This window comes from Cheilinus undulatus, linkage group 11 (assembly GCF_018320785.1).
Source record: "Cheilinus undulatus linkage group 11, ASM1832078v1, whole genome shotgun sequence".
NCBI classification, from domain to species: Eukaryota; Metazoa; Chordata; class Actinopteri; order Labriformes; family Labridae; genus Cheilinus; species Cheilinus undulatus.
The window spans coordinates 3,114,752-3,139,502 of NC_054875.1; the positions used below are offsets into that span (position 1 = coordinate 3,114,752).

At 39.5% G+C, this 24,751-nt stretch overlaps 3 protein-coding genes across 5 annotated transcripts; 2 read left to right on the forward strand and 1 right to left on the reverse strand.

The window, feature by feature from the left end:
- The first annotated feature begins 1,089 nt into the window (after positions 1 to 1,089).
- On the forward strand, positions 1,090 to 8,165 carry LOC121517716 (rho-related GTP-binding protein RhoA-C). Its single transcript, XM_041799703.1, has 5 exons — positions 1,090 to 1,135; positions 1,680 to 1,835; positions 3,108 to 3,228; positions 3,318 to 3,448; positions 4,681 to 8,165. The coding sequence occupies exons 2-5, from the start codon at positions 1,680 to 1,682 to the stop codon at positions 4,852 to 4,854; spliced, it is 582 nt and encodes a 193-aa protein (XP_041655637.1). The 5' UTR covers positions 1,090 to 1,135; the 3' UTR covers positions 4,855 to 8,165.
- Positions 8,166 to 8,712: 547 nt separating this feature from the next.
- On the reverse strand, positions 8,713 to 16,345 carry tpk2 (thiamin pyrophosphokinase 2). 2 transcript variants are annotated; one of them, XM_041799700.1, is made up of 8 exons: positions 16,010 to 16,345; positions 15,600 to 15,841; positions 13,690 to 13,753; positions 13,415 to 13,575; positions 13,066 to 13,184; positions 12,854 to 12,986; positions 11,810 to 11,906; positions 8,713 to 9,541 (listed from the first exon to the last, which is right to left on the reverse strand). In XM_041799700.1, exons 1-8 carry the CDS (start codon positions 16,077 to 16,079, stop codon positions 9,495 to 9,497), a joined length of 933 nt encoding a protein of 310 aa, XP_041655634.1. In that variant the 5' UTR covers positions 16,080 to 16,345; the 3' UTR covers positions 8,713 to 9,494. The 2 variants fall into 2 exon arrangements, with proteins under 2 accessions (XP_041655634.1, XP_041655635.1); XM_041799701.1 differs by having other exon boundaries at positions 13,445 to 13,575; positions 16,010 to 16,342.
- A 257-nt stretch (positions 16,346 to 16,602) lies between these two features.
- Positions 16,603 to 23,907, forward strand: gmeb2 (glucocorticoid modulatory element binding protein 2). 2 transcript variants are annotated; one of them, XM_041799698.1, is made up of 10 exons: positions 16,603 to 16,922; positions 18,428 to 18,588; positions 18,687 to 18,775; positions 18,869 to 19,041; positions 19,136 to 19,239; positions 19,696 to 19,850; positions 21,062 to 21,130; positions 21,220 to 21,357; positions 21,630 to 21,752; positions 22,735 to 23,907. In XM_041799698.1, exons 2-10 carry the CDS (start codon positions 18,443 to 18,445, stop codon positions 23,346 to 23,348), a joined length of 1,611 nt encoding a protein of 536 aa, XP_041655632.1. In that variant the 5' UTR covers positions 16,603 to 16,922; positions 18,428 to 18,442; the 3' UTR covers positions 23,349 to 23,907. The 2 variants fall into 2 exon arrangements, with proteins under 2 accessions (XP_041655632.1, XP_041655633.1); XM_041799699.1 differs by having other exon boundaries at positions 16,605 to 16,922; positions 18,917 to 19,041; positions 22,735 to 23,906.
- Positions 23,908 to 24,751: the final 844 nt, after the last annotated feature.

Sequence of the window (24,751 nt, forward strand, 5' to 3'; positions counted from 1 at the left end):
TATACCCAGTCATGTGACTGAACTGAGCACCACTTAACTTTTCCAGCCTACCTTGCCCCACGTCCCTACATTTTTTAGACTTTTTGCTGCCATCAAATTCAAAATGAACGAAGATTTTGGTGACATGTCTCTGTTTCGACATCTGATGTTTATGTTGTATTTTGAATTAAATATAGGTTTATGAGAGAGAGAGTCTCTTGCGCTTCAGCCCCTCCACTAGTGGAGGTCGGTGCTCACAGAAGGACCAGCAACAAACAGAGGTGTTTCAGTGGGTAAACCAGGTAAACCCATGAAGAAACTGGAGCACAGGAATCACTTGATGACGTTTAATCAGTTGCAGAGGAAGCACCTGATTAAACGTCATCAAGTGATTCCTGTGCTCCAGTTTCTTCATTGGGTTTACCTGGTTTACCCACTGAAACACCTCTATAGGTTTATGAGATTTGAAAATAATTGAATTCTGTCTTTATTTACATTTTACACAGTGCCCAACTGTTTTTGTAATTGCAGGAATTTCTTGAAATCTTATTTTTGCTCTGTTTTGTTTAATTGATGGGAGAATGTAGTCATATCTATTTTATTTAAAATCTTTAGACATCAGAAACTAAAAGCTCCACAGCTTCCATAATGATTGGCCCATCATGATTTTTACACTGGCATAGATGACAAAATGAACAAGGATCGTGGTAAATTTATTGGTGTGACAGAAAGTATTACTTATTGATGCTCAGAGTTAACTCACTGGAGGCAGGAACTATTAAAGGTTTTTCCTGTATGTATAGATGATGTTAGTGACACTTTTCAAAGTAGAGCGTCTCAGTAGGAAGAAGAAAGTGTAATATAACCTCAACATCTTAAATCAAGTCGAAGAGGGTGTTTTTATTTATAGTGGGAGTTTATTTCCCTCTGAAGGGGGTCGACGCAGAAGTAAACAGCGTTTGTTCTTCCACCCATGGTGAAACAAAACTGTCTAACATATAGAAATACATGTGTGAACAGTGATTAGCTACATTACTAGTCAATCATGTATTTTAAGCCCTCCATTGGTCGAAAGTATGTGATGTGGGCGGGCTCAATCTTCGTGGCACTATCGGGGGGCGGGACTGTGAGGTCCAACAGGAAAAACTAAAGAAAGGCGAGTACCTTTGATAAAACGGTTAAATATCGATTATAAATCCACTTAGAACGTATGTGTGACTATTTTTCTGTATGTCAGAGTAGTTGTTACAACCAGGAAGTGTATAACGGGCTGATAGTGGGATGTATCCGGCTTGACAGGAGGCCAACTGTCCCGAGAAAGTTAGCAGAGTTAGCAGGCTAACGGTTAGCTTCCGTAGAGGGAATGGAAACTACTGTTAGGTACAAGTTTAACTGTCTTATTTTACAATAAATGTTGGCCAGTTTGGGTGTTAATGAAAATTACCAAATTAGTGAGTAAGTCCGTTAGTTACGGCAGGAATAAATCCTCTATATAGGGAGTTATCAGATGAAATAGTCCCTAACGTTAAAGGCAAACCAGCAGTGAGGAAGTGAAGTTATAATGCAACGTCAACTTGCCAAATTCACTTCTTTCTGCACACAAGTTTATAAACTGTTGGCTGTTATGTAGTCCGATCAAAATGTAATTTCCAACTGTTCTTCAATTGTAAACTGACTTTAAATTGTGTTTATTATTTCAGATGGCTGCGATCAGAAAGAAACTTGTGATAGTTGGTGATGGAGCCTGTGGAAAAACCTGCCTCCTCATAGTGTTCAGCAAAGACCAGTTCCCTGAAGTTTATGTACCCACAGTGTTTGAAAACTATGTGGCAGATATTGAGGTGGATGGTAAACAGGTAAGATATTTACTTCAGTGGTAGAATGAGAAATATATTCAGTTATAGAGCTAAGTAGAGGATGCATCATTCAGGACAATTCTAAGGTCCTATAACGCTTTGAGTAAGAGAAACTTGGATTTTGTGTTTTTGTGTTATTCAGCAAATAATCTGCATAAATTGCTATCTTTCAAACATTTAAAGCACGAGTGTGTCTCCCGTTGTTTAACATCATCTACCGTCCCACTTAAACAGGGGTCATGAACTAAATCTGTACATTGACCAGCTTTGCACTTGACAGATGCTTTGAAGGCCAGATTTTCAATTAAACTAAAATTTTGGTTAATTAAAACATCATTGTTTAAATATTTACATTTACTTTTAAATGTATGTAATTCAAATCCTTTACCAGTGAGATCAGTCCCAGTTGCCAGTACTAAAAACAGCTAGAAGGTGTCGATTAGGATAGTTCAACCATATATTTCATGCCCTATCATGCTCTCCATCGCCGGGTTTGATGCCGTTATGCCATGTCAAGAATGGGGAAGAAAACATGCAGGAAACATGTTTGTTGTTTTGATTCTCAGGTAGGGAATCAATGCAACAACAACTCTGAAAGATCATGAATCAGAAAGTTAATGCAGAAAACGTCAACTTTAATTAAGAATGTACTAATGAGTATGTGTTCAACATGCATTATGTGGTTATTACTGGCTGAGAGGTAGATGTCTGCAAAATAAATCAAATTTAATCATTGCTGATATAAAAAAAACCCTTTAAATCTTAGTTCTTTTAGTGACTGTTTTGATGACTGTTGGGATTGACAGAAAAAGGAGTTCCTTAATACTATAACATCTTTTTCCTCTCCATATTTTATGAATTTAATACTTTTTTGGGGTCCAGATAGGAAGCTGTGGGGTGCCTGATGTGGCCTGGGCTGCCAGTTGATTATCACTGCTCTAATGAAAGGCAAAAATTATTTGTTTTTGGAATTAATGAAATGTAAAGACTTGTATCATTCCAGCAGGGCATGAGCATCGTACGCTTGTCACACTCCTTTTGACTTGTGCTGCACGATTTTGTAATATGTGATTGGGATTACTCTGAACAATACTGATAGCTAGATAGATGAATACTTAATTTATAATTTGCAGGAAATTGCTTTAGTTAAAAAGTATCCTTAAAATCAGATACTGTGCATCATTTTCCTGCATGATTAAAATACAGTCCTAATATAGAAATAGTGGTGTGTTTTCTGCATGTGGTTGATGGTAAACTGTTGTCCTGTTGTAGGTGGAGCTGGCTCTTTGGGACACAGCAGGTCAGGAAGACTATGACAGATTGAGGCCTCTCTCCTATCCTGACACAGACGTCATCCTCATGTGTTTCTCCATCGACAGCCCCGACAGTTTGGGTGAGATTTCCTCCATGGCATTATTTAATGACTAATATTAGGTTTATCTTTCCTTCATGTTAAACACATACCCTCTGTTTCTGCTGCAGAGAACATTCCAGAGAAGTGGACTCCTGAAGTGAAACACTTTTGCCCCAGTGTGCCCATAATCCTTGTGGGAAACAAGAAAGACCTGCGCAATGATGAGCACACACGTCGAGAGTTGGCTAAGATGAAGCAGGTCAGTAAAGCTTTAAGTCAGGGGTCTAGCAGCATCAGATGACTTATCAAACTTCATAATCCTATTAATATTAGAGATAAATAATATGATTTCCTATTTTAACATCACATCAGTCAGCTTGCATGGTAAAAAAATGACAGGGATGTGCAATGTCATTGGTATGATTTTGGTATCAGCAGATATAAGCTGAAAAAAGTTAAATATCAGTATTGGCAGATGGGAAATTTCTGCCAATACTTACATCTGATATTTTGTTGTACACATTGACCGTATAAATTACACATTGACCTTATATATCTGCAGAATTTACAACAGCACCATCAGGTATAGGTGGTTGTCCAGGGTGCTACAAACTCAACGAGGCCCACTGTGAATCCTGAACATTTTAAATGAAGCCTCAAGCTTAAAACAACTACCAGAATTCCTTGCTCCTCACTGATGTAGCTTCTCTTTGCACTGGAGACACTTGGTGTTCTTTATAGTCAAAAGGTGTGAATATAACGGCCTCAGCTAAAATGTGTTTGGGAATATTGGCATATTGGATAACAGCACATATCAAAATCCAAAACAGTGCATCCCTGAAAAAAATATAATTCTTAGAATTAAAGCAATTTATGTTAGAACCTTTCCCTACGTCATTGCCTCCTTCTCAGGATGTCTGCAGGGTCTTAAAAAGGGTTAAAATTTGATAAATCAATAAAGCATAAAAGGCATCTAAAAAGTATTAAATGCAAGACCATTAAATCTTAGATTTTGTAGCTCTTTTTAGTTTTTATAGTTGTCAAAAGAGGCTTCAGGCTAGTTTTTCTGCTTTTGTTTTTACATTTAGTTCTCCACCACATCAGAGTTGAGGCTGGAGCTGATACTTGTTAACATTTCACAGGATCTGACAGATAAAAGGCAGCTTTGCAGGGAAGCTTTTGCCAATGTTAGCATTACTAGCATCTCAATTAAAGCGTTATGTGCATACTACATTTACAAATACTATCTGCAGTTTCAAACAATGTTATCACAGTTTTATCGTGCAATCTGCCCAGAACTATCAACAGTGTAACTGTTAAGAAAATGAAGATACGATTACGAGGGTCTTGAAAAAGATCTGAAAAAGTAACTGCATTCTTAAGTCCAGCACAAATGATTTAGTATGAACATTATAAAATGCTTTGTTTGTTTTGTTTTTGTTTTTTTACTTAGAGATTTTTTCATTTATTTTCTATTTTTTTTAATGACAGGAACCTGTGAAGTGTGAGGAGGCGAGGGACATGGCAAACCGGATCAATGCGTTCGGTTACCTGGAGTGTTCAGCCAAGACGAAGGATGGCGTGAGAGAGGTGTTTGAAATGGCCACCAGGGCGGCGCTAGAGATCAAGAGACGGGGCAAGAAGGGCGGCTGCATTGTGCTTTAGAGTATCAGCTCACTCAGGGTTACATGGGAAGGGCATTCAGGGGATGTGGGAGAAAAATCAAACCAGGCCAAAGGGACAAAACGAGGGTCAACTGATAAAAAAAATTAAGGGACGCTGAAGTCCAAGGTTACAGTTTTTAGCTTTCAATTAAAAATACTGTAATCGTGCGTTTTGGGACCCCAAATTTGGAGAATGTGAGAAGAGGGACATATGTTTTTTTAAAAAGTGCACGAATAGAAGAGTACTGTAAGGTTTTCCAGTTCTGCTAGGGGACTGTTGGGGTCTCTGATGGTTTGTTTAAAGCTGTTTTTACACATGCACTCCTGAAAGTTTCCAGAAAGTTCAGATAGACACCCCCTGTGCACCTTATGGCAGGGGTCTACCTCTGTCAGGAGGGGAGGGTGTGTTTAGATGCATCTTAAGAAAAAAAAAATGAAAAAGGCAGACAAAGCCACAAAGTGTGATGCCAAGAAGACAGTTTTTGGTTTTATAACAAGTGTAGGGAGGGTCCTAACAGCCTGCAAGCAATGCAGCTAACCATTTTTACCTGTTTCCACTTTCCTCTCTATCACTTGTGTTTACTTACATGAGGAACAAGGTAAAGGGAAATATCTGAGAGGAAAATTTCCTTTATTTTCTTTCACTTTTGTTGCTCAGCAGAGCTTATGGCTTTGTTTCACTGAGCAGATATAGTAGTGCGTTAAAGATATTGACATCTATGACTGGAATACTCTGTCTTGTGTTAAAGCAGAGGCAAGGAACTCCACTGTCTGGTCCAACCTTCAAAATAAAAGCATGCAATCATGCTGTTAGAGGGGAAAACAAAACTTAGTCTCAGAGAGCAGAGAATTAAAGCTGAGGGATTTAAAAAGAATACTGAATTACAATTTTTTGACTTTTACTGCAGTGTCATGATTTGTGGTATTAAAGAGGGAAATGTTTACATTATTACTCTCTTTTTATTGATAAATGATTACTGAAGAAACAGGATTGATGAATATGATTTTTAGCAGTTTTTGCACAAAGATATTTAATTTTTTACATCTGTGTGAAAATGTGCATCTCTGCTGCAGTATATTGAAATCAAAAAGGTATTTTAAAAGGATCTTTAACCCACATTTCACCTCAAAGAGTCATTGCACCTGCTGTGATTTGATAATTGCAGAGGGTGATATTGCAAATTCAATACAATTTCGATTTACTGGTCATTCCTTCAGAGAATTGAATATTTACTTGATGCAGTTTGGACATAGATCATCTGACATGCTGTCAGAAGGATGAGGATATGATGTAAAAGAGCAATGCAGAAATGACAAAGCTACAGTCTTTTGCTACATTGATAATCTGTGCCTTTATATCAAGCTACATGTAGTTTGACGTATTCATCAAAAGAGTGGAGAAGGACATTTGGGTGAATATAAAACATAATTAAGCAGTTTCATTCTGTGCACGCTGATCGCAGGATCTAGACATCATCAACCCTTTCTGCTTGTTTGTGAGGAGTTTTCCTGAATATTCCCTGTTGTGATCGAGCATCAGTTTAACTTCACGCAGAAAATATACTAGAGGGTTGATGGGAAAAAGTCAGGGTGGAGATTCCACCATTCGTCTGTCTATCTTGAAAGTTTCAGGAGTTTTGTGCATGTGTAAAGCTCTAATGGAGACCACGTCCAGCAGAAGGCTTCAGTGCCTGACCGCCTGTTGGAGGACTTCCATAGCTTGCAGTGACTGTTTCTTTTTTTCTTTTACGCTATCATTCTGCAAGTATTCCTTTCTCCTTTACTCCTAAAACACAAACCATAAAAATGTACATTGGCTTGATGCAACAATTTTGGAAAGTTTGGCATTATTGAGCTTAAATACACAATGGTGATGAGACCAACTTATTTGAGTGTTTAGATGAGATTGTTACTGAATGAAACCGTCTGAAAACATTGGCGTTATGTGGACTGTGATGTACTCTCTTTGGAAAGTTACTGTACATTCTCAAATAGAAGTGAGGCCTGATTTACATTAAATGCAAAAGGACCAGCTCCCTCTGAGGCACCAGCTATGTGGAAGTTCAGTCTGGTTTGTTCTAACTAATGTTTTAAAGGTGCAGCAGCAGAGACGTTAATGTTAGCTGAAGTTTCACCTTAACTCATACAGCTACCTTCTGCTAGTCCTGGGTAAAATCTGGTCATGTCATGGTGCTGTAAAGATGGGATAATTTGCAGGATGAAGAGGAGCAGAAGGTTTTTAGAGGCTGTTTGGTGTCAGCAGAGTTGATGACGTCCCTCAAACATGAAGGATGATTTTTTTTTTTTTTTTACTCCTACTGTATGTTTAGTAACTGAGTACTGTTGTATTATCTCATGCTTTAGTTGAAGATTTTACCTCTGCATGTCACTCATGTTAATTTACCCCAGCTGTAAATATTTTTTGGCTGCTTTTTACCACCTCATCAATATTTTTGTTCCTTCTGGTGAGTTAACAAAATTCTGCAGAGATTATTTTAAGCATTAGGCTGTTCTTGAGTTCGGTTTAGAAACATGCAGAAGTGGCAGTAACGCCACACTAGGGATCATTTTTACCACGGGCCTGGCATTGGGCAATGACAAGCAATCCGCCTGGGCCTCGTCCTCTAAGGGGGTTTCAGAATTAGTCATTAAGATCTGTTCAGACTGAAGACTCGCGACATGATTTTTTTAGAATGTCTGATGACTGAAACCACCCCGATCCCTGCAGCAATATTTAGATTTAGTTTGGATGTCAGGCTCTACTAGTTAAGATAGTGCTTTTGTGTCTGTGGTGCATTCAAACCATGACATAAGGAAGCTAAAACTAAGTAGTTTACTCACAGGTTTCCACATAGCTGGTGCAACAGGCCACAGCTTAATGTCTACAGGGTCCTATCAGAGGGAAGTCTTTATCTCAGTGTGTTTTGTTAAAAGAATACTCCATGATTACTGATCTACTCGTGTTTTAATCTCATCCTCATGCAACACTTCCTCCATTTTTACCTGTTGCCTTGAAATCTTCAGTGTGGTGTTCATTTTCTCAGCACTGTTTCCATCACAGCTGTGTCAGAGTTTCTTATTTATAACATAAATACTGTTTTCAGTTATTTATCGTTCTACCCAGTTGAATTTAGCAGGTTTTAGTCGATATGAATACAGTATTTTCCAGGCGTTTATTTTGAGATTTTTGCCTTTTAGTCATTCTCTGTTACATTTTTATAATTGACCTTTCTGCTTTGTTTTTCATGAGCTTAAGTTTGGGCTCCAAAAATCAGTCAGACATCACAAAGGGAGAGAGCAGAGCAGACGATGCTGTCTGTATTACATAAAAATGTGTTTCAGTACCTAATTTTACCAATGTTTTTGTGCACACGTGTGCAGAGGTTATGTGAAAACATGAACTACCAGTACTGGGTGCTGAGGACTTTATTTCTGCTCCTGTAGCGTCTAAATGCAGCGATAAACTCCACTTATTTCTAATTCTGGTAAAGTTGTGGAATAAGTTCTGTTTAAATGAACATTATACTGAATTTGATCTTTTCAAACGTTATATTCTGTTAGTTCTGCTTGCTCTCAGTCACTCCATTATTATTATATTTGTTTGGCTTTTGTCTTTGTTGTATTTTATTTTAACTTTATGTGATATTCTACTGGCTTACTTTGTATTATTTGCACATAACTTCAAACATAAAGGTCAGTGTGGTTATTTAGCCTCTGAGGAATAATGTCGAAATATGAAATTTCAACTCTTCATTAAGGATTGGTTTGTAAGAGGATTATAATTTTATATACAGATGTATCCTCCAGATGTCTTTTTATGTATTCTAAAGGAAATAAATTGTAACTGCTAATGACCAAATAATGCTCACGTGCTTTTTTATTTAACTCATTTTCAAATATTTAAACAATCACATTTTTCTGGAACAAAGAAGTCACTGCAGACAGCACGTTTTCAGTCTTGCTCAACTTTATTTTACCCTCAATAGAGCTTCAAGTTCCTGATGTGTCATCAGTAGAACAATAAAATAAAAATGCCTGTAATTCAGACATTTTGGCAAAAGTTTCTTTTCCAGGCACTTTTCGGTGACTGACCAACCCACCAGTTGAGAATCACTGCTCTCCACTACAAGTGTTTCTGCAGCTTTCTGTTTCCGTCAAGACTTTTTGTCCACTGTGCACCTTGAAGGTTGATGAGGTGCAAGAAAAAACCTACTTGGCTAAGCAATGACTATTGAAAAATGCAACTGAAAAAAAAACAGATCCAGGGTGCAAAGATTTTTTTTTAGACTTTTTCTAATATAAGACCTAGGATGAGTAGTGATATGGCTCCAGGAGTCTAGGCTGCTGGTATCAGGAGAATTTGTGGTAAAGAGGAAGGAGGAGAGAAATCTCCATGTCTGTACTGCAGCAGATGAAGGAATATTTTAAGCTTCATGCTTTTGAGCCCAATCTAAGATCTAGCTGTGCACCTGCAGCTAAAGACAAGATCACCTTTAGATCCTGCTGTTACTGGACTGTTTCAGCCCACAGACACCAGGACTTTAAAGTCAGACACTTCTCAGGAAGGCTCCTGAGGGGGGCATTTGTCATTAATGTAAACAGCAGTGTATGACACAAGTCGTTTCAGTCCTCTGCTTGTCTTCATACAGTCTGATGGAGTCCCGCCACAAACTCCTGATAGTACGGCTCTGAAAGGAAACAACATTTAAAATTAAGACCTGAGAGCAGGGCTGAGGCCAACGTACAGAAACATATAAGGGGACAGAGCTACTTTGATATTCCTCACCAACAGTGTATGAAAGTTAATAAAACAATTCAGCATAATAATAATAATAATAATAATAAAAATAATAATAAATTTAAAGTATTAGTAAGATTATATGTCTCATTTAGTCCCCCATTGTAACCCTCACAATGCTGAAATTTACTCATATTTCTACAAATCCTCATTCTTTCCTAACGTGCTGCTCTCTATTCTGGCACATCATCACCTGGCCATGTACATGTATGCTACAAAATGCCTCTTTTTACTTAAAAAAAACATCAGAAAATAGATGCAGGGAACAGGCAGTGAATGCTCAGCCTGTGTTTTTACAGGCTTGTGCAAGACCGGTGAACTCACTCTGCAATAAGTGCAAATTGTGCAAGGAACACAACTTCAGAAAGCGTTTCAAAACAACTCATGCTAACTTTGACACCTCTTTTTCACTTGGTTCCAGAAGACTACAGAGCAGTGATACTCATCATGCAGCTCTGGAGCCATGTGTGGCTCTTATGTGATGATTTGTGGCTCTTTTATGTTTTAATTTGAAATGTTGTTCCCCAGAAAAACTTAAAGGGAAACTCTGACCTCAGAAACAAATCACATTTATCAGGTCATTTCCCAGACTTATACAGAAGGCTTTAAGTGTCAAACTTAACTGTCCCATTTATCCTGTTTTTGCCACATTTATCCAATTTTTGCCCTTTTTGACATTTTTTTGCACATTTCACCCAATTAAGCTACCTTTGTCATTAAATACCACTTTTTGATTCCTACTTTTTTGCCCATGTTTGACTCTTCTTTTTGACACTTTTCCTTTTTTTTTTGCCTCTTTTTGCCCATTTAAGCTGCCTTTTGCTATTGAGTACCTCTTTTTTCCTATTTTTTGCCCATGTTTGACACTTCCTTTTGACACTTTTCCTTTTTTTGCCCCCTTTTCTCCCATTTTGCCCCTTTTCACCATTTTTTCACAATTTTTCACACATTGAAGCCACCTTTTGCCATTAAATACCATTTTTTCCCTCTTTTTTGCCCATTTTTGCAACTTCTTTTAGCCACTTTTATCACATTTTTGTCCCTTTCACCATTTTTGCCATTAAATATCCCTTGTTTCCCATTTCTTGCTCTATTTTGCCACTCTTTATTGCTTTTTTGCCCATTTTAGTCGCTTTTCTCTCATTTTTTTTGCCACATTTGGACCATTTTTGCCACCTTCAACTTATTCTGAATGCTTCTTCAAGCTGTTTTTGCCACTCTTCACCACTTAGATTGTGGCTCTTGCAAAGGTATTTTTCAACAATTTGGCTCTTTGGTTGAGCAGGGTTGAGTAACACTGCTATAGAGCAACCTTGTTTCAAGAGCAGAGACGTCGCACTATTTTTTGGGCTTGTACAGAGCAAGAAGGTGCTAAATCAGCATCTCAAGCAGCGGGATGAATTTTAGGCAGAAAGAAAATGCTGTTTACAGATGCAGAGACTGAACATGTGCTGGGATTATTAATGAGGAGGGGAAAATCCAAAACAGTTTAATTAAAGCTATAAAAATTATTACATATATGCTATGTGTGGCCCTTCATTTAAGATCCATTTTTCAGGAAATATCACTCTCTTCAAACTAAGTGAATACTGTACTAAAGGAATTAAACAGTCGACATTACAGCTTTCTAGGATTTTGGGTGGCCAATCTGATTTCAGCTACCACTGGCTCTGCTGCTGGTCAGGATGAAAACAACACTCATTACTACGCTATAGCTACTTCCCTTTCTACTCAAATGATGCCGATTGGTCTGGTCATTTTCTGCCTTGGAACGAGCGTATCAGCTTGTAGCTGTGAGATGAATCTCTGATGCAAGGGTGCACAGCTATGCATGTAGTTTCTGTGTAGGTTTAGGCCTAGATGGATTTACAGCATATATAACAGTGTCATTCCGGCACAGAATGAATAAGGCTTTGTATCCGTGTCTTAACTAATTCATGAAAGAGCATGTCAACAAATTTTTGTAATAATGATAGTTGATTGCATGAACACATCAGCAGTGTTGAAACTGTTCCACATTCAAATGCTTGATAGATGTCATTTAATGTTTCTTTAGACTTTGTTGCAGGCTGATTGAAAATGAACAAAGGCGTCCAAAGTTTGGACACCCCTGGGTTAGAAAATAAAGATTTGATTTCAACTTAAGACATGCACTGACCTGAATCCGGCTCGATAAAGGAGTGTCTGATGAGGAAGTCCAGGACCACCATGGCACAGTTCGGTTTGAAGTCTTCAGAAGCCAGAAGCTCCTTCACCTGAAACCAGAGACCAACGGATCACAGATTACTCCCCTGGTAGTTTTAGGTTTTTAAATCTTGGTACTTTAAAGTCTCTGTTATTTTAAAGCGATACTATCTAGAACAGTGTTACTCAACCCTGCTCAACCAAAGAGCCAAACTGCTGAAGAATACCTTCTCAAGAGCCATATCTAGGTGGTGAAAAGTGGCAAAAATGTGTTAAAATGGCAATAAAAGTAAGTTATCTGTAGCAAAAATAAGTAAAAAGCGGCAAAACAGTGGCAAAAATATGTGAGATATGACCAAAAATTAGCTACAGGAGCCAAAAATGGTCAACAACAAGGCAAAAAACTGAACAAAAAGTTCCTAAAACAGGCAAAGAGTGGCAAAAAGGTGGGAAAAATGGATAAAAAGCAGTAAAGGGTGCCAAAAATGGACCAAAAAATGGCAAAAACTGAGAAAAAAGTTACTAAAACAGGCATATAGTGGCAAAAAGGTGGGGGGAATGGGCAAAAAGCAGTAAAGGGTGGCAAAAACGGGAAGGGAAGTGGCAAAAAAAGGAGGAAAATTTGCCAAATTGGGCAAAAGTGTCAAAAAGAAATGGCAAAAGTGGGTTTAAAGCATTAAAAGTTGATTTGAGGTGGCAAAAAAAATGGGAAAATGGGACAAAAAAAATGCAAATTAGGGCAATGGAAATAAATAGACAAAAAATAAAAGGTTGAACAATTAAAGCCAGCTGTATAAGTGTGGGAAACAAACAGATTAATGGATAATTTCTGAGGTCAAAGTTTCCTTATTTTAAGGTTTTCTGGGGGAATATTATTTCAAATTAGGATATAAAAGACCCACAAATCATCACAAAAGAGCCACAAGTGGCTTAAGAGCCATGTGTTGAGCATCACTGATCTAGAATAATCAAGAATATGTTACAGTTACGTTACCCAGAATGCTTTAGTGATACAAACCTTGTCTATGGGCAGCAGGTAGAATTCTTGCACCTCTCCGTCCCCGATTCTGGGCTTAAACTCCAGAGGAAGCTCCAGATCGAAGACAAACTGACTTTCTGGAAACACCTCCCCCTGCTCCACATATGTGTAGCTAAAAGACGAATCACAGCAATTACTCATGGAATAAAAAGACAGTGTTGTTGTAGTATTGTTATGTTGAGGTGTCTCACCTTACTGTAGTCACAGGTTTTGCCTTCTCAGCGATGTCTGCAGGGATACACGCTTCCTCCTCACATTCTTTAACCAGAGTGTGTTTGATGCTGACACCAGCAGCCAAACCGCCTGCTGCCTTCAAAAATACAACACATCACCATTCATACGGTCAGCTATTCCCACACTTTACACATTCGTTTCAGTGGAAGACTTTCATTACGGTGCAGTCATGTAACGCTCTGAATATGTTCAGGAAAATATGACTTAGCAGACCAAACATGAGATTAATTTTTGTACAATCCAGGTGAGATTATGCTTTTTAAAATTTGTGGTATCAAAAAGTAAATTTAGCTTTGTTGATCTTACTGTAGAATTGTAAAGCTTTTTTCTGCTCACCACATGGTCCAGCATTCCCGGGTATGTCTGCTTCGTAGGAGAGCGTCGTGCTAGCCACATGCTGACCTCCCCACTGTCACTCACTGTGTATCCGTTCACATGGACTCCGTACCGCTTCACCCCAAACAGACCTGCAGAGCAGAATCACAGTCAGCACTGAGGCTTAACAATACTGGAGAATACTGTCACTGCAATACTGGAGACTGATCCAGATAAACTACTTTATACAGAGCTTACTAACTCACTTGTAGCTGCTCTCTCCATCGACATCAGAGGGGGGTCGCAGAACCTTGGCATCACGCTGTACCTCTGAAAGATGGGAATACGTCAGTTTTAGTGTGAGATTGCAGCTTTGGGAAAAAGCTTTGTGTTTAAATAAAACAAACTCATTGTCTTTGTCTGTTTCTAGGCTTATCTAAAGGTAGTTTGAGAAAGCCATTTCAATATGCCATTGGTAGAGAAGAGCAGAATATCAAAATCATCTTGTGAAAATGAAGCATACTTTCAAAATAATTGTACAAAGTGGAATTGTGTTATTGCAGAATTATTTTGGTTCCTACTGTCTGTAAAAGCGCCAAAGAAAGTACTTGTACTTGGGCCTAAAAAGTAACATTAATCCTTTTCAATGCTTTTCTGCAATCTATTCTAAAAATCAAAATAAGCCCATGATATAAATACTTGGTTCTCAACTGGTATCATAAAGCCATTTTTAGTGTGTTGCAGATGTATGCCAGGAAAATAAGCACCTCTCCAAGAGTACCTTGATGCAGACAAGATGGCCGACATACATTCAATCCATACCGGAAGTGTGAAGTGGAAGTCCGTATGTCTAAGGTTAGGCTTAGGCATTAATGCCCGAGTGGTTAGGTTCAGGGTAAGGCAGTGGGGAAGGTGATGTATTTGAGATCCAGCACTAAGGGTTAGGCTTAGGTGCGAAAAGACTGACGAACACTGGCAGCTGAGTCCAACACGAAGAAGAAACTTCCGCTTGGGACTTCCTGCATTGATTGGATGCATAGCAACGCCCATGTCGGCCATCTTGACCAGAGGTTCTCAACGTTGGGGTCGGGACCCCATTTGGGGTCACGAGACACTGAGAGGGGGTCTCCAGATGCTTTAAAAAAAAAAAACTAAGAACATTTTTGAATTACACTGTTGCCTCTTAACACCATTGTTTCCTAATTGTAACCCATTTTTATCACCTTTTTTTCCCACCAGTTTAACATGTTTTTGCAACTTAAAACCCATTTTTTTTGTCAATTTTAAACCCTTTCCACCACTTTGTTTCTGCCTGTTTTTGCCACTTCTAAACCAAACTTTGCAAGTCTCTGCCTATTGTTGGCTCTGTTGACACATTATTGCCACTATTAACCCCTTTTACCATTTTTAAGCTACATTTATCAATTTGAAAAGCCCATTTTTACCAGTTTCTGACTATTTCTGCCTCAGCAAACCTATTTTTGCCGGTTCATATCAATTTCCATCCCATTTCACCAATTGTCCACCTATTTTTGCCACTTTAATGCCATTTGAGCCACTTTTGAATTCCCTTTTACCACTTAATATGCCCATTTTAGCCACTTTAACCCATTTTTGCAACTTTTTACAATACAATACAATACAACACAATACAATACAAGATGGTTTGTTTTGTTTATTAATGCCACTTCTATCTAATTTCTGGCATTTCTAACCCATTTCTGCTACTTTTAAAATCCAATTTCACCACCTTTCCTACCATTTTTTGCCTTTCTTAATGTATTATTCTGTTTTTAACAAAAGGATTTACATTTTGTATTTACATGTCTCCACATGACTATTCTTGAATGTGCATGGCTGTGTTCAGCCACCTTCAGGTACAGTGGGGGGGGTCCCCGGTCTCTGGTGCCTTTATTTTGGGGGTCGCGGGCTGAAAAGGTTGAGAACCCCTGATCTTGACTGCAGTTGGGTCCCTCTCAAAATATGTGACAAAAAGTGTATGATGTGCTTTTATTTTGAAGGAAATGTCTTCATCATTACATCTTTTGTCCCCATTTCAAGCACTGGTCCTGGTCCTCACATTTAACCTGTTGAGAACCACTGATGTCAATCCCGATCTGAGCATTTAGCTGAGGTGCAGCAGGACTGTTAGTGCGCATGCTCCTCATCATCTCACCTCGTTTCTCCATCCTTTCAGAAAGGGAAAGTTTCCCTCTTTCCTCAGAGTCTGCAGGACGGCATCCACAGCCGCAGATCTCTTCTCATAGGAGTCCAGATTGCTGCAGAGCGCCACAGCGCCACCCTGTGGTGGATTGAACACCTGTGGGTACCGAGCTAACTGTGAAACTACCTGAGGCGGAATCCAGCCCACCTGAGCTCCTTCTATTTCAAACCTGAGGCAGTTAGCACGGCACGAGCCTGAGGAGAAAAAAAATTAAATAAAGTCAGTTTTCAGGAAACTCCTCAAACTGTCAGGACCGGCAATGTAGACCAATAAAAGGCCGATATAAGAGAGACAGGCCTGGACAGAGATGTAAACAGGGATGATAAAACGGTGTAAACTCCATACATTAAAGGCAGGTTTACCTGATAAATAGAAGTTATTCATGCGGCGGAGGAGCTGGAGGATTTTTTCCGACCAGAGAGAGTGAGACATGTTTGGGTCCGATATGTACACACACAAAAATAAACAAACAAACAAAAAACTTCTCAAACGGCGCTAGTGTAGAGGCCTCCAGTCGAGTGACGAATCTAAAGCTATTAACACCGCAGGAAACTGTTAAAAAGGCGGATTAAGCCGAGGATATTAATCTGGTTTTGGCTCATACAGAAGTAAAGCTTTAGAGCTTTACGAGGTTCCCAACGTCCGTCAGAAACAGAACCCGACATCGTTACTGAACATGAAGTACAGGCCGGCTGGTACGAGTGCGCATGTGCATAACTACTTCTTCTTCTTGCATGGCGGGCCGGCAACCAACGTTTATGGTGCATAAACGCATCCAGTATCCCTGGAGTGTCGGCCAGACGAATCATTTCTACAAGAAAGAATTGTATTACCTTATTTTTGATCATTCAGTTTCTTTTAAAACTTCATAAGGGCTACTCTTTTGAAGATTTCGAATGTACTCTGATTGAACAGTAGGGGGCGACGTGCTCATTTACTCTCAGTTCACAACCCACAAACAAACACGAAGAAGACAGCCCACAGCAATTATTGTACATTCATGTATTTTTGACGATGTGATTAAACGTACTAAAAGAGTATTTTCTATCATGTTTCAGAGCTCAGCGGAGTTTTCTTCTTTGAAATGAAAAATAAATACCGGGTAGCTCCATGTTATTGATAACTAGTCTCTTGTTTTAGTGGGAAAAGGTGCACCGAAGCTAGCTTTGCTAACTAGCTAGCTGTCTGGTTGACGGTTATAAACATTCGTGATTTTACTGCTACACGAGAGAGTATTTGTCAGCCAACGACTGCTGTCATATTAACGAACAAAAGGTAAGTTTTATACCTTAATTTCGAAGCCCTATCCCAGCTTTGTATGTATTAGTTAGCCCATTTGATCCCAAATTCAACCAAAACAGGAGGGAACTCCGTTCAGATATGCGGCTGGTCTATCGCTGATCTACAGGGAGTAAACACGATCTGGGACGCTGACAGGTTGCCTTTACTTTTAGTTGATTTACGGCATTAGAGGGAAGATTATCTAAATGTGTTACAGTGTCATCATAATGACAGTGTTATCTATGAATCAATGCACAACCCAAATTCCACAAAAGTTTAGTCGTTGTATAAAATGTAAATAAGAAACAGGTCAATGACTTTCGAATCTCATAAACCCATATTTTATTCACAAGAGAACATAAAGAACATACCAGATGTTGAAACTGAGACGTTTTACCATTTCAGGAAAGATATTAGCTCATGAATGAATTTGATGGCAGCAACACATCTCAAAAAAGTATGAACAGGGCTACGTTGTCTGGCGTCCCCTCTTCTTTTGATAACAGCCTGTAAACATCTTGGAAGTGAGGGGTCCAGTTGCTGGAGTTTTGGGAGAGGAATGTTGTCCCATTCTTGTCTGATGAAGGATTCAAACTGCTCAACTGTCCGGGGTCTTCTTTGCTGAATTTTGCATTTTATGATGCTCACATTTTTTTCTGTTAGGGAAAGGTTTGGACTGCAGGTAGACCAGTTCAGCACTCTTCTAACGTGAAGCCATGCTGTTGTGATGGATGGTTTGGCATTGTCCTGCTGGCCTGCCTTGACAATGATGTCTGGATGGGAGCATGTGTTGCTCTAAAACCTCTCTCTACTTTTTAGCATTGATAGTGCCTTTCCAGATGTGTAAGCTGCTCATACTATAAGCACTAATGCAACCCCATACCATCAAAGGCACAGGCTTTAGAACTGAGCCAGGATAACAAGCTGGATGGTCCCTCTCCACTTTAGTCCCCGGGACATGGCATATGTGGTTCAAATGTCAATTCAACTGACCACAGAACAGTTTTCCATTTTCCTCAGCCCATTTTAAATGAGCTTTTGGCATAGACAAGACTGCAGAGTTTTTGGATCCTGTTCACATATAGCTTCTTCTTTGCATGATGAAGCTTTAAGTGTCATTTGTGGATGGTCAACTGTACAGAAAATGATTTCTGTAAGTGTTCCTGAGCCTGTGCAGTTATTTCCAGTACAGAATTATGCCTGTTTTTAATGCAGTGCCCCTGAGGGCCCCAACATCATCAGCAGGTGATGGGGTGAGCCTCTGCCCATCTTTTCTTCTGAGAGACTATGCCTCTCTAAAATGCTCTGTTTATGTCATGTTACTGACCTGCTGCCAGTTACCAAGTAGTTGCAAAATGCTCCTCTATAATTCAGATCTTGTTAAGGGGATTCTATAGATTCGGTCTACATTTTATTAGGTGGGGGGTTTCAGTCATTATTTAAAATATAGATATTGACAATAATATTTTCTTTAAATTGCTCTACTGTTTATTTTAAAGCTCTGCCAGCCCTACATGACTTCTTCTGAGGTCAGCAGCCTGCCAGAAATGAGTGAGGTTGTGATCGTCACCATCCCGGAGGCGGTGGAGGAGGACCTGCCCTCTGTGGTTGAGGAGGATAAAGCGGTGCTGGTCACTGCAGAACTGAACACTCAGCCAGGGTAATTAAATACACCTTTTTAATGGATTCATCTGCCAATTAGGTATTTTACCAAGCTGAAACTTAAGAAACAACTCAATATTTAACTTGAATCTGCAGGGAGGATGAGCTCACAGCTGCTTCTGTGGAAACAGAAGCAGAAGCTGAGGCGAGCAGAACAGAATCACTGAAGGAAGAGGCAGTAATCGGTAATGTGACCTCCAGGAATTAGGTGCTTGTTGTGACGTGTGGCAGATTAGTAAATACTTAACTATCTCTGTTCTGTTGTGTTCTCATGAAAGAATTTTCCCAGTGGCTAAGAGAAGGTGTCTCTGTCTCTGACTGCGTAGTAAAATTAACTGAGGAGGTGGATGTAGAAGCTGATGTTTTCTACCCGATCACCTGTGGAGACGCCAAAGCCACGCTGGTCTGGAAGAAGTTTGTGTGTCCAGGGATCAACGTGAAATGTGTTCAGGTACAAACTCATTTTAAAATAACCCAGTACACCTCTGTGAATAAATTTGTACAGCAGGTGGAGTTTGGACTGTTTTACTCTTCCTTCTGATCAGTTCAACGAGCAGCTTATCAGCCCGAAGGAGTTTGTGTGTTTAGCTGGAAAATCCACTCTGAAGGACTGGAAGAGAGCCATCCGTCTCAACGGCACCATGCTCAGGTCTGGACCCATCAATACACCACATACTAGTGGGGCTTTACTTCACTAGTTTTATGAGTATTTTTAGTTTGCACCATAAAAACCTGGGTAGGAATTTGGCAAAATAGAATAAAACTTGGAATAACGCATAAAGATTTTACTTGGCTAAGCTAGGAAAGTTAATGCATCGATAAAAAGCCAAGTGCAACACAATAAAGAAGTATTTTTTGATTGAACACGCTGCAGCCAGTGCTCTCGACTCTCTGTTTTCACAGATCAAACCCTCTTTCATCGTACAAACTGCTGCTATGCAAATATTAGGCAGAATAGAAAAATCATCTCTTTTCTTTAGCTGATGTGCAGTTGATAATTACTCCACATGAGGATGCTCTTCCATCAGTAGACACTGTTATTCTTCTTTGGCATTAAGTATCATGCCTTTTCAGAGATTTTTTTCCACCATGTTTAATTTCACAGGAAGATCATGGACTCGGGTGAACTGGACTTTTACCAGCACACAAAGGTGTGCTCTAATACCTGCCGCAGCACAAAGATCGACCTGGTGGGAACCAAAGTGTCTCTGAGCAGCGACCAGGCTGAGCTGGTTCCTTCCACGCCATCGTCAGCTGACTGTAAGTCATAAACCTGTAAGCTGGTTTGTTCTCAAATTAGTGCTCTTTCTGTTTCATGGAAATCTTTGCCTCAATTTTGATTACACTGCTGTTTTATCATGCCACACATTTTTAAGAAAACTAAGGCATTGAAATCTTCAGTTATGGATGTATATCACTTGATTGGCTTTGGTGCTCACCAGAGCTCTCCTGAGTGCAACTTTACTTTTGTAAACCCCACACAGTGCTGTTACCTTCACTCTAAAGACAACATGCATTTTCACCAAACAGAACATCTCTAGATCTTTCTGCGTAAACTGGCATGACAGTAATATTAGTGGATCATGCACAGACTGTTTGCATGTGGAATATCTGCACATTAATCACCCGTCCAACAGCAACATAGACAGCAATGTGCCCAGCTTGCAGCCTGCTTTTCTGCTAAGTTCTACATGTAAAAGCCTGTCTAATCACCGCTCTAGTTCGGCTTTTTGCTCAGTTGATCTCTCTTTTCACCTCTTAGCCTCATCAGTCACTGTCCTATTCTTTTTTCTTTTTAAACCTCAGCTGTTATATCAAACAATACTGAGCCAAGAGCAGACTGTAGAAATTACACAACAGACTGTTTCTCATATCCTTGGCATGGGGTATATTTCACATCCATCTGGGCGACAACCCATAGATGGTATTTGAGAAGGGCATGACCTTTCAAGGTGAAACTTGGAGAGTGTTTGGACAAATGTTCTGTTGGTCACATTCATTGCAGACCAATTAGAGCAACAAAACACAAGGTAGTTGTCATGCATTCTCAATTCAATTCACTACACTATCAGGAGGTCCAGTTTGTAAATCAAACTGCTTAAGACAATCAGGAGAAGAGAAAAACTTTTCCCACCTTCTTCTTTTAATAAAGAAATGCTGTAAATGTCATTATTTACAGATCTGCATTCACTTGAACTAAACCACATCCATGCTACCGTCTCTTTCTCCACAAATAATGCTGATTGCTCTGCTCATTCTCTGACCAAACTCAAACATTCCAGCTTGAAGCTTTACAAGATGCATCTGTCTGACAGACTTGGAATCTGGACAATCTATTGGTTTTGAGTACTTAATGTAACTGAGAATGAACTCAGCAGCAGCAGACACAGATGCATCATCAAGTCTGGTTGTTTCTTTCAGAGGGAGTTTTTACTTTAATTGTTTATTCTTATTTCTTGTTTGTGTTTCAGTGAACGGCGCCTCAACTTCCTTCTCAGACGTTTCAGAGGAGACCTCAGAGTGGGTCACAGCCATCGGAGGTGATCTTCAACCTCCACTCTCTCACCAGCATGTAGAACAAACTGCATTAAGGTGTTTCACTCTTTTTAACATGCCTGGGTGTTTACAGAGGACTCGGTGGCGTTCTGGCGTGCTATGAAGGAGGCAGGGCTTCTGGATGAGGTGGTGGAGGACTTTCAGAAGGAGCTTCAGGAGGTGCTGAAGGGGCTACAGGAGAGAGTGTGTGACCCCCCACTGCAGGTCAAAGGTTTGTAAAACATGCACATAAAAAACAAAGATGTATATCCTGATCAATATCAAAAACATGATCAAATTTTTGATCAATTAAGAGTTATAGTGCAGCCATTGCAGTCTATTTTATGTCCCCCAGCTGAAGCTACTTACTGGAACTGTTATAAAGCTTTCATGTAAAAACATAAAAGGTTTCAAATGAGTGAAATTCCTCTTTAAATTGTCTGAATTGTCTTTTGATTTTAACATAATTATGCCCCATTGACAGAAGTTGTTTTGTATTTTTAGATGCTGTTTTGCTCAACAACATCGTGCAGAACTTTGGGATGTTGGACCTGGTGAAGAAGGTTCTGGCAAGTCACAAGAGCCAGATGGACCGGTACAGAGAGCAGTACACTCGTAGCCTTGCAGGTCAGTGAGAAAACGCTGAACAGTTTTCAACTTCAGGGAGAAAAGACACAAACATCACCATATATTTACAGTGACACTGCAGAAGTTTACTAAAATAGAGGCAGATTTTTACAGCTAACATAGATTTACAGCTGATATAGGTCAACATTTACAGCAGACACAGGCAGGTATTTACAGAAGCTCCCACAGATGAAGGCTGATATTTACAGCAGTTCCTAATTGGGAATGCTGTAAAAAATTAGCCTTTATTAGCAGTAAATATCTGCTGTGTCTGCTGTAAACAACCTAAATCTTCTGAGAATATTGGCATATTTCTGCAAGAAATTTACACCTGTATCTGCTGTAAACATCGGCTTGTATTTGCTTTAAATATTGACGTTTATCTGCTCTTTTCTGTACATCCGTGTTCCTTAAACTTAACAGTGTGTTAAAGGTATAAAGTTTGAGGTTATAATTTAATTTATAGATTGGATATTGGTATCTATATTGGCACAGAATAAATTAGATCTGGAAATTTTGGCACATCAGATATCATTAAAATCTAATATTGTGCATCCTTGCTATTCATAGCAAAACAGATGTAGATTTTTGTTTGGCAGTGAAGATTCAGATAAAACGATGCTTTGACTTTCCAGGATTCTTAGAGATAAAAGGAAGAGGAAGAAGCAGTGGTGGTGTTGTTGAGAAAGATGTCTTAACCGCTTTGTTAGGAGAGATAGCGATGATATGTTGAGAGTGGTGGAGATAATGAGTCAATCAGCTGATAGCAGCTGGGTGTCTGTGTCCTGCCAGAATTAGCTTCATTTACATTTATAATTTAAAAATGTATGTTATTGAAAAAAGAGTTGAAGTTTAGATTTAATAGCTTGATGAGAGAACTTCTGAAGTGATCAGAAATTTGATAGTCTGCACAAAGAAAAAATATTTTTTTCAGGATTTTGTGATTAGGATTTGAACATGTTTGTGTTTTGCGACCCTGCAGCTCTGGAGCAGCAGTGTGATGAGCACAGGAAGCGAGCCAAAGAGCTGAAGAGTAAATCTCAACACCTGAACAACGTCCTCATGACCCTCACCCCGGTCCCTGCTCCCCCCGCCCCCAAACGACCCCGTCTGACACGCGCTGTTTCCGGTCCTGCCTCTGTCAATGCCAACCCGACCCAGATCACGCTGCCTCTGAACCAGCTGACCAGTCTTCCTCTGGGGAAGGTTCTGACTGTAGCAGGGGGTCAAGCCGGGGCTAACCTGGGCGGATACACCCTCCTCACCTCGCCGCTCTCTGGGTCAGAGCTGGCAGGCGACGCTGCTAACCTGACGGTGCTCTCTGCAGCAGCGGGTCAGGAGGGCGCGGCTGGCAGTGCCTTCGTTAAGGTGGTCGGGCCGCAGTTCCAGCTGGTCACGCTTCCCAGCGGGCTGCAGGGATTGGCTACGACGCAGAGCTCCGCCGTCCAGCAACAGGTCGGCACCATCAGTGTGGTGGACGCCACAGAGACGGCTGCAGACGAGCCACAGGAAGAGAACCAGGTGGAGGGGGAAGAGGAGGGTCAGACAGAGGCCGTTAAAGAGGAAGAGGAGACAGCACCAGCAGAGCAGCAGTGAGATGGGCACAGTGGTTTGTGAGGTCTGCCAGCAGGTGATTAACTTTATTCAGCATCGATTATGGACTGAACTTTATTTTAATGGCTCAAACATGTTTTTTTTTTATTTGTGCTTATTTGTTATTGATCTCTGTACTTTCCTTTGATGTCTTTCTGCTCATCATGATTCCTGATGATATATTAGAGCGTAGTCTGGTGTGGAGTGTCTTTTTTTAACTGTCATCTTACTGTAAATATGTACGTATTTGTAATTAATATATTTGGTACAGCTGTATCAAAACATTTGAATGGATTTTCTGTTTGGAAGAGTTTCATTAAGGGCTCAGCAGTTTGGCTCCTACAGTCCATGAACAGAGGCCGTGGGTGGACTATAGCTGGTCTCACTTGATGTTTCACTTTTTTCTTATCAAGTATGAGAATAACAAATATTATCATCATTCCCTTCAACACAGCAATTAATATCCTATTTGCACTACGAGTCAAAATCATCCGATTTTTGTGTTTTTGATTGTTCAGCTGTTGTTTAATCTAATATTGTGTTGGTTGTAATGTAGAATATTTTTTGCTTGTGTTTGTTGGAAAGTACATTAGATCAGGGGTTCTCAACGTTGGGGTCAGGACCCCACTGGGGGTCATGAGACACTGAGAGGGGGTCTCCAGATGCTTTAAAAAACTAAGAACATTTTTTGATTACACTGTTGCCACTTGACACCAATTTTACTGAATTGTAACCCATTTTTATCCTTTTTTCAACCATTTTCCCCAATTTAAACATTCTTGCAATTTAAAACAGATTTTTTGTCCATTTTAAACCCTTTCAACCACTTTTTTCCTACCTGTTTTTGCCACTTTTGAATCAAATCTTGTAACTCTGCAAATTGTTGGCTCTGTTGACACATTATTGCCACTATTAAACCCCTTTTGCCACTTTTTAAGCCACAGTTCACAATTTTATATGCCATTTTTGCCCGTTTCTGACTATTTCTGTCTCAGCGAAACCTTTTTTGCCAGTTTATATCAATTTGCTTCCCATTTCACTAAATTTCCACCTATTTTTGCCACTTTTGAATCCCCTTTTACCACTTAATATGCCAATTTTTGCCATTTTTTAGTTATTTTTTGTCATTTTTATTTATTTCTTGGCAATTCTAACCTATTAACATTTTAGCTATTTTTAACATATTTTAATTCTGTTTTTAACAAAAGGATTGACTTTTTTAAGAGGGCTACTTACTACACAAATAATTAAAAAAAATTTTTATATGAGTGGTTATTATTCAGGTTAAATATAAAATACCACAGTTTAACTTTACAATGGACCATGATTTCACTGGCCCCCATTTTGGCTGGGCCCTGGGGGTCCCTGACACAACCCCAGCATTAGATGGGAAAGTTAAGGAATGA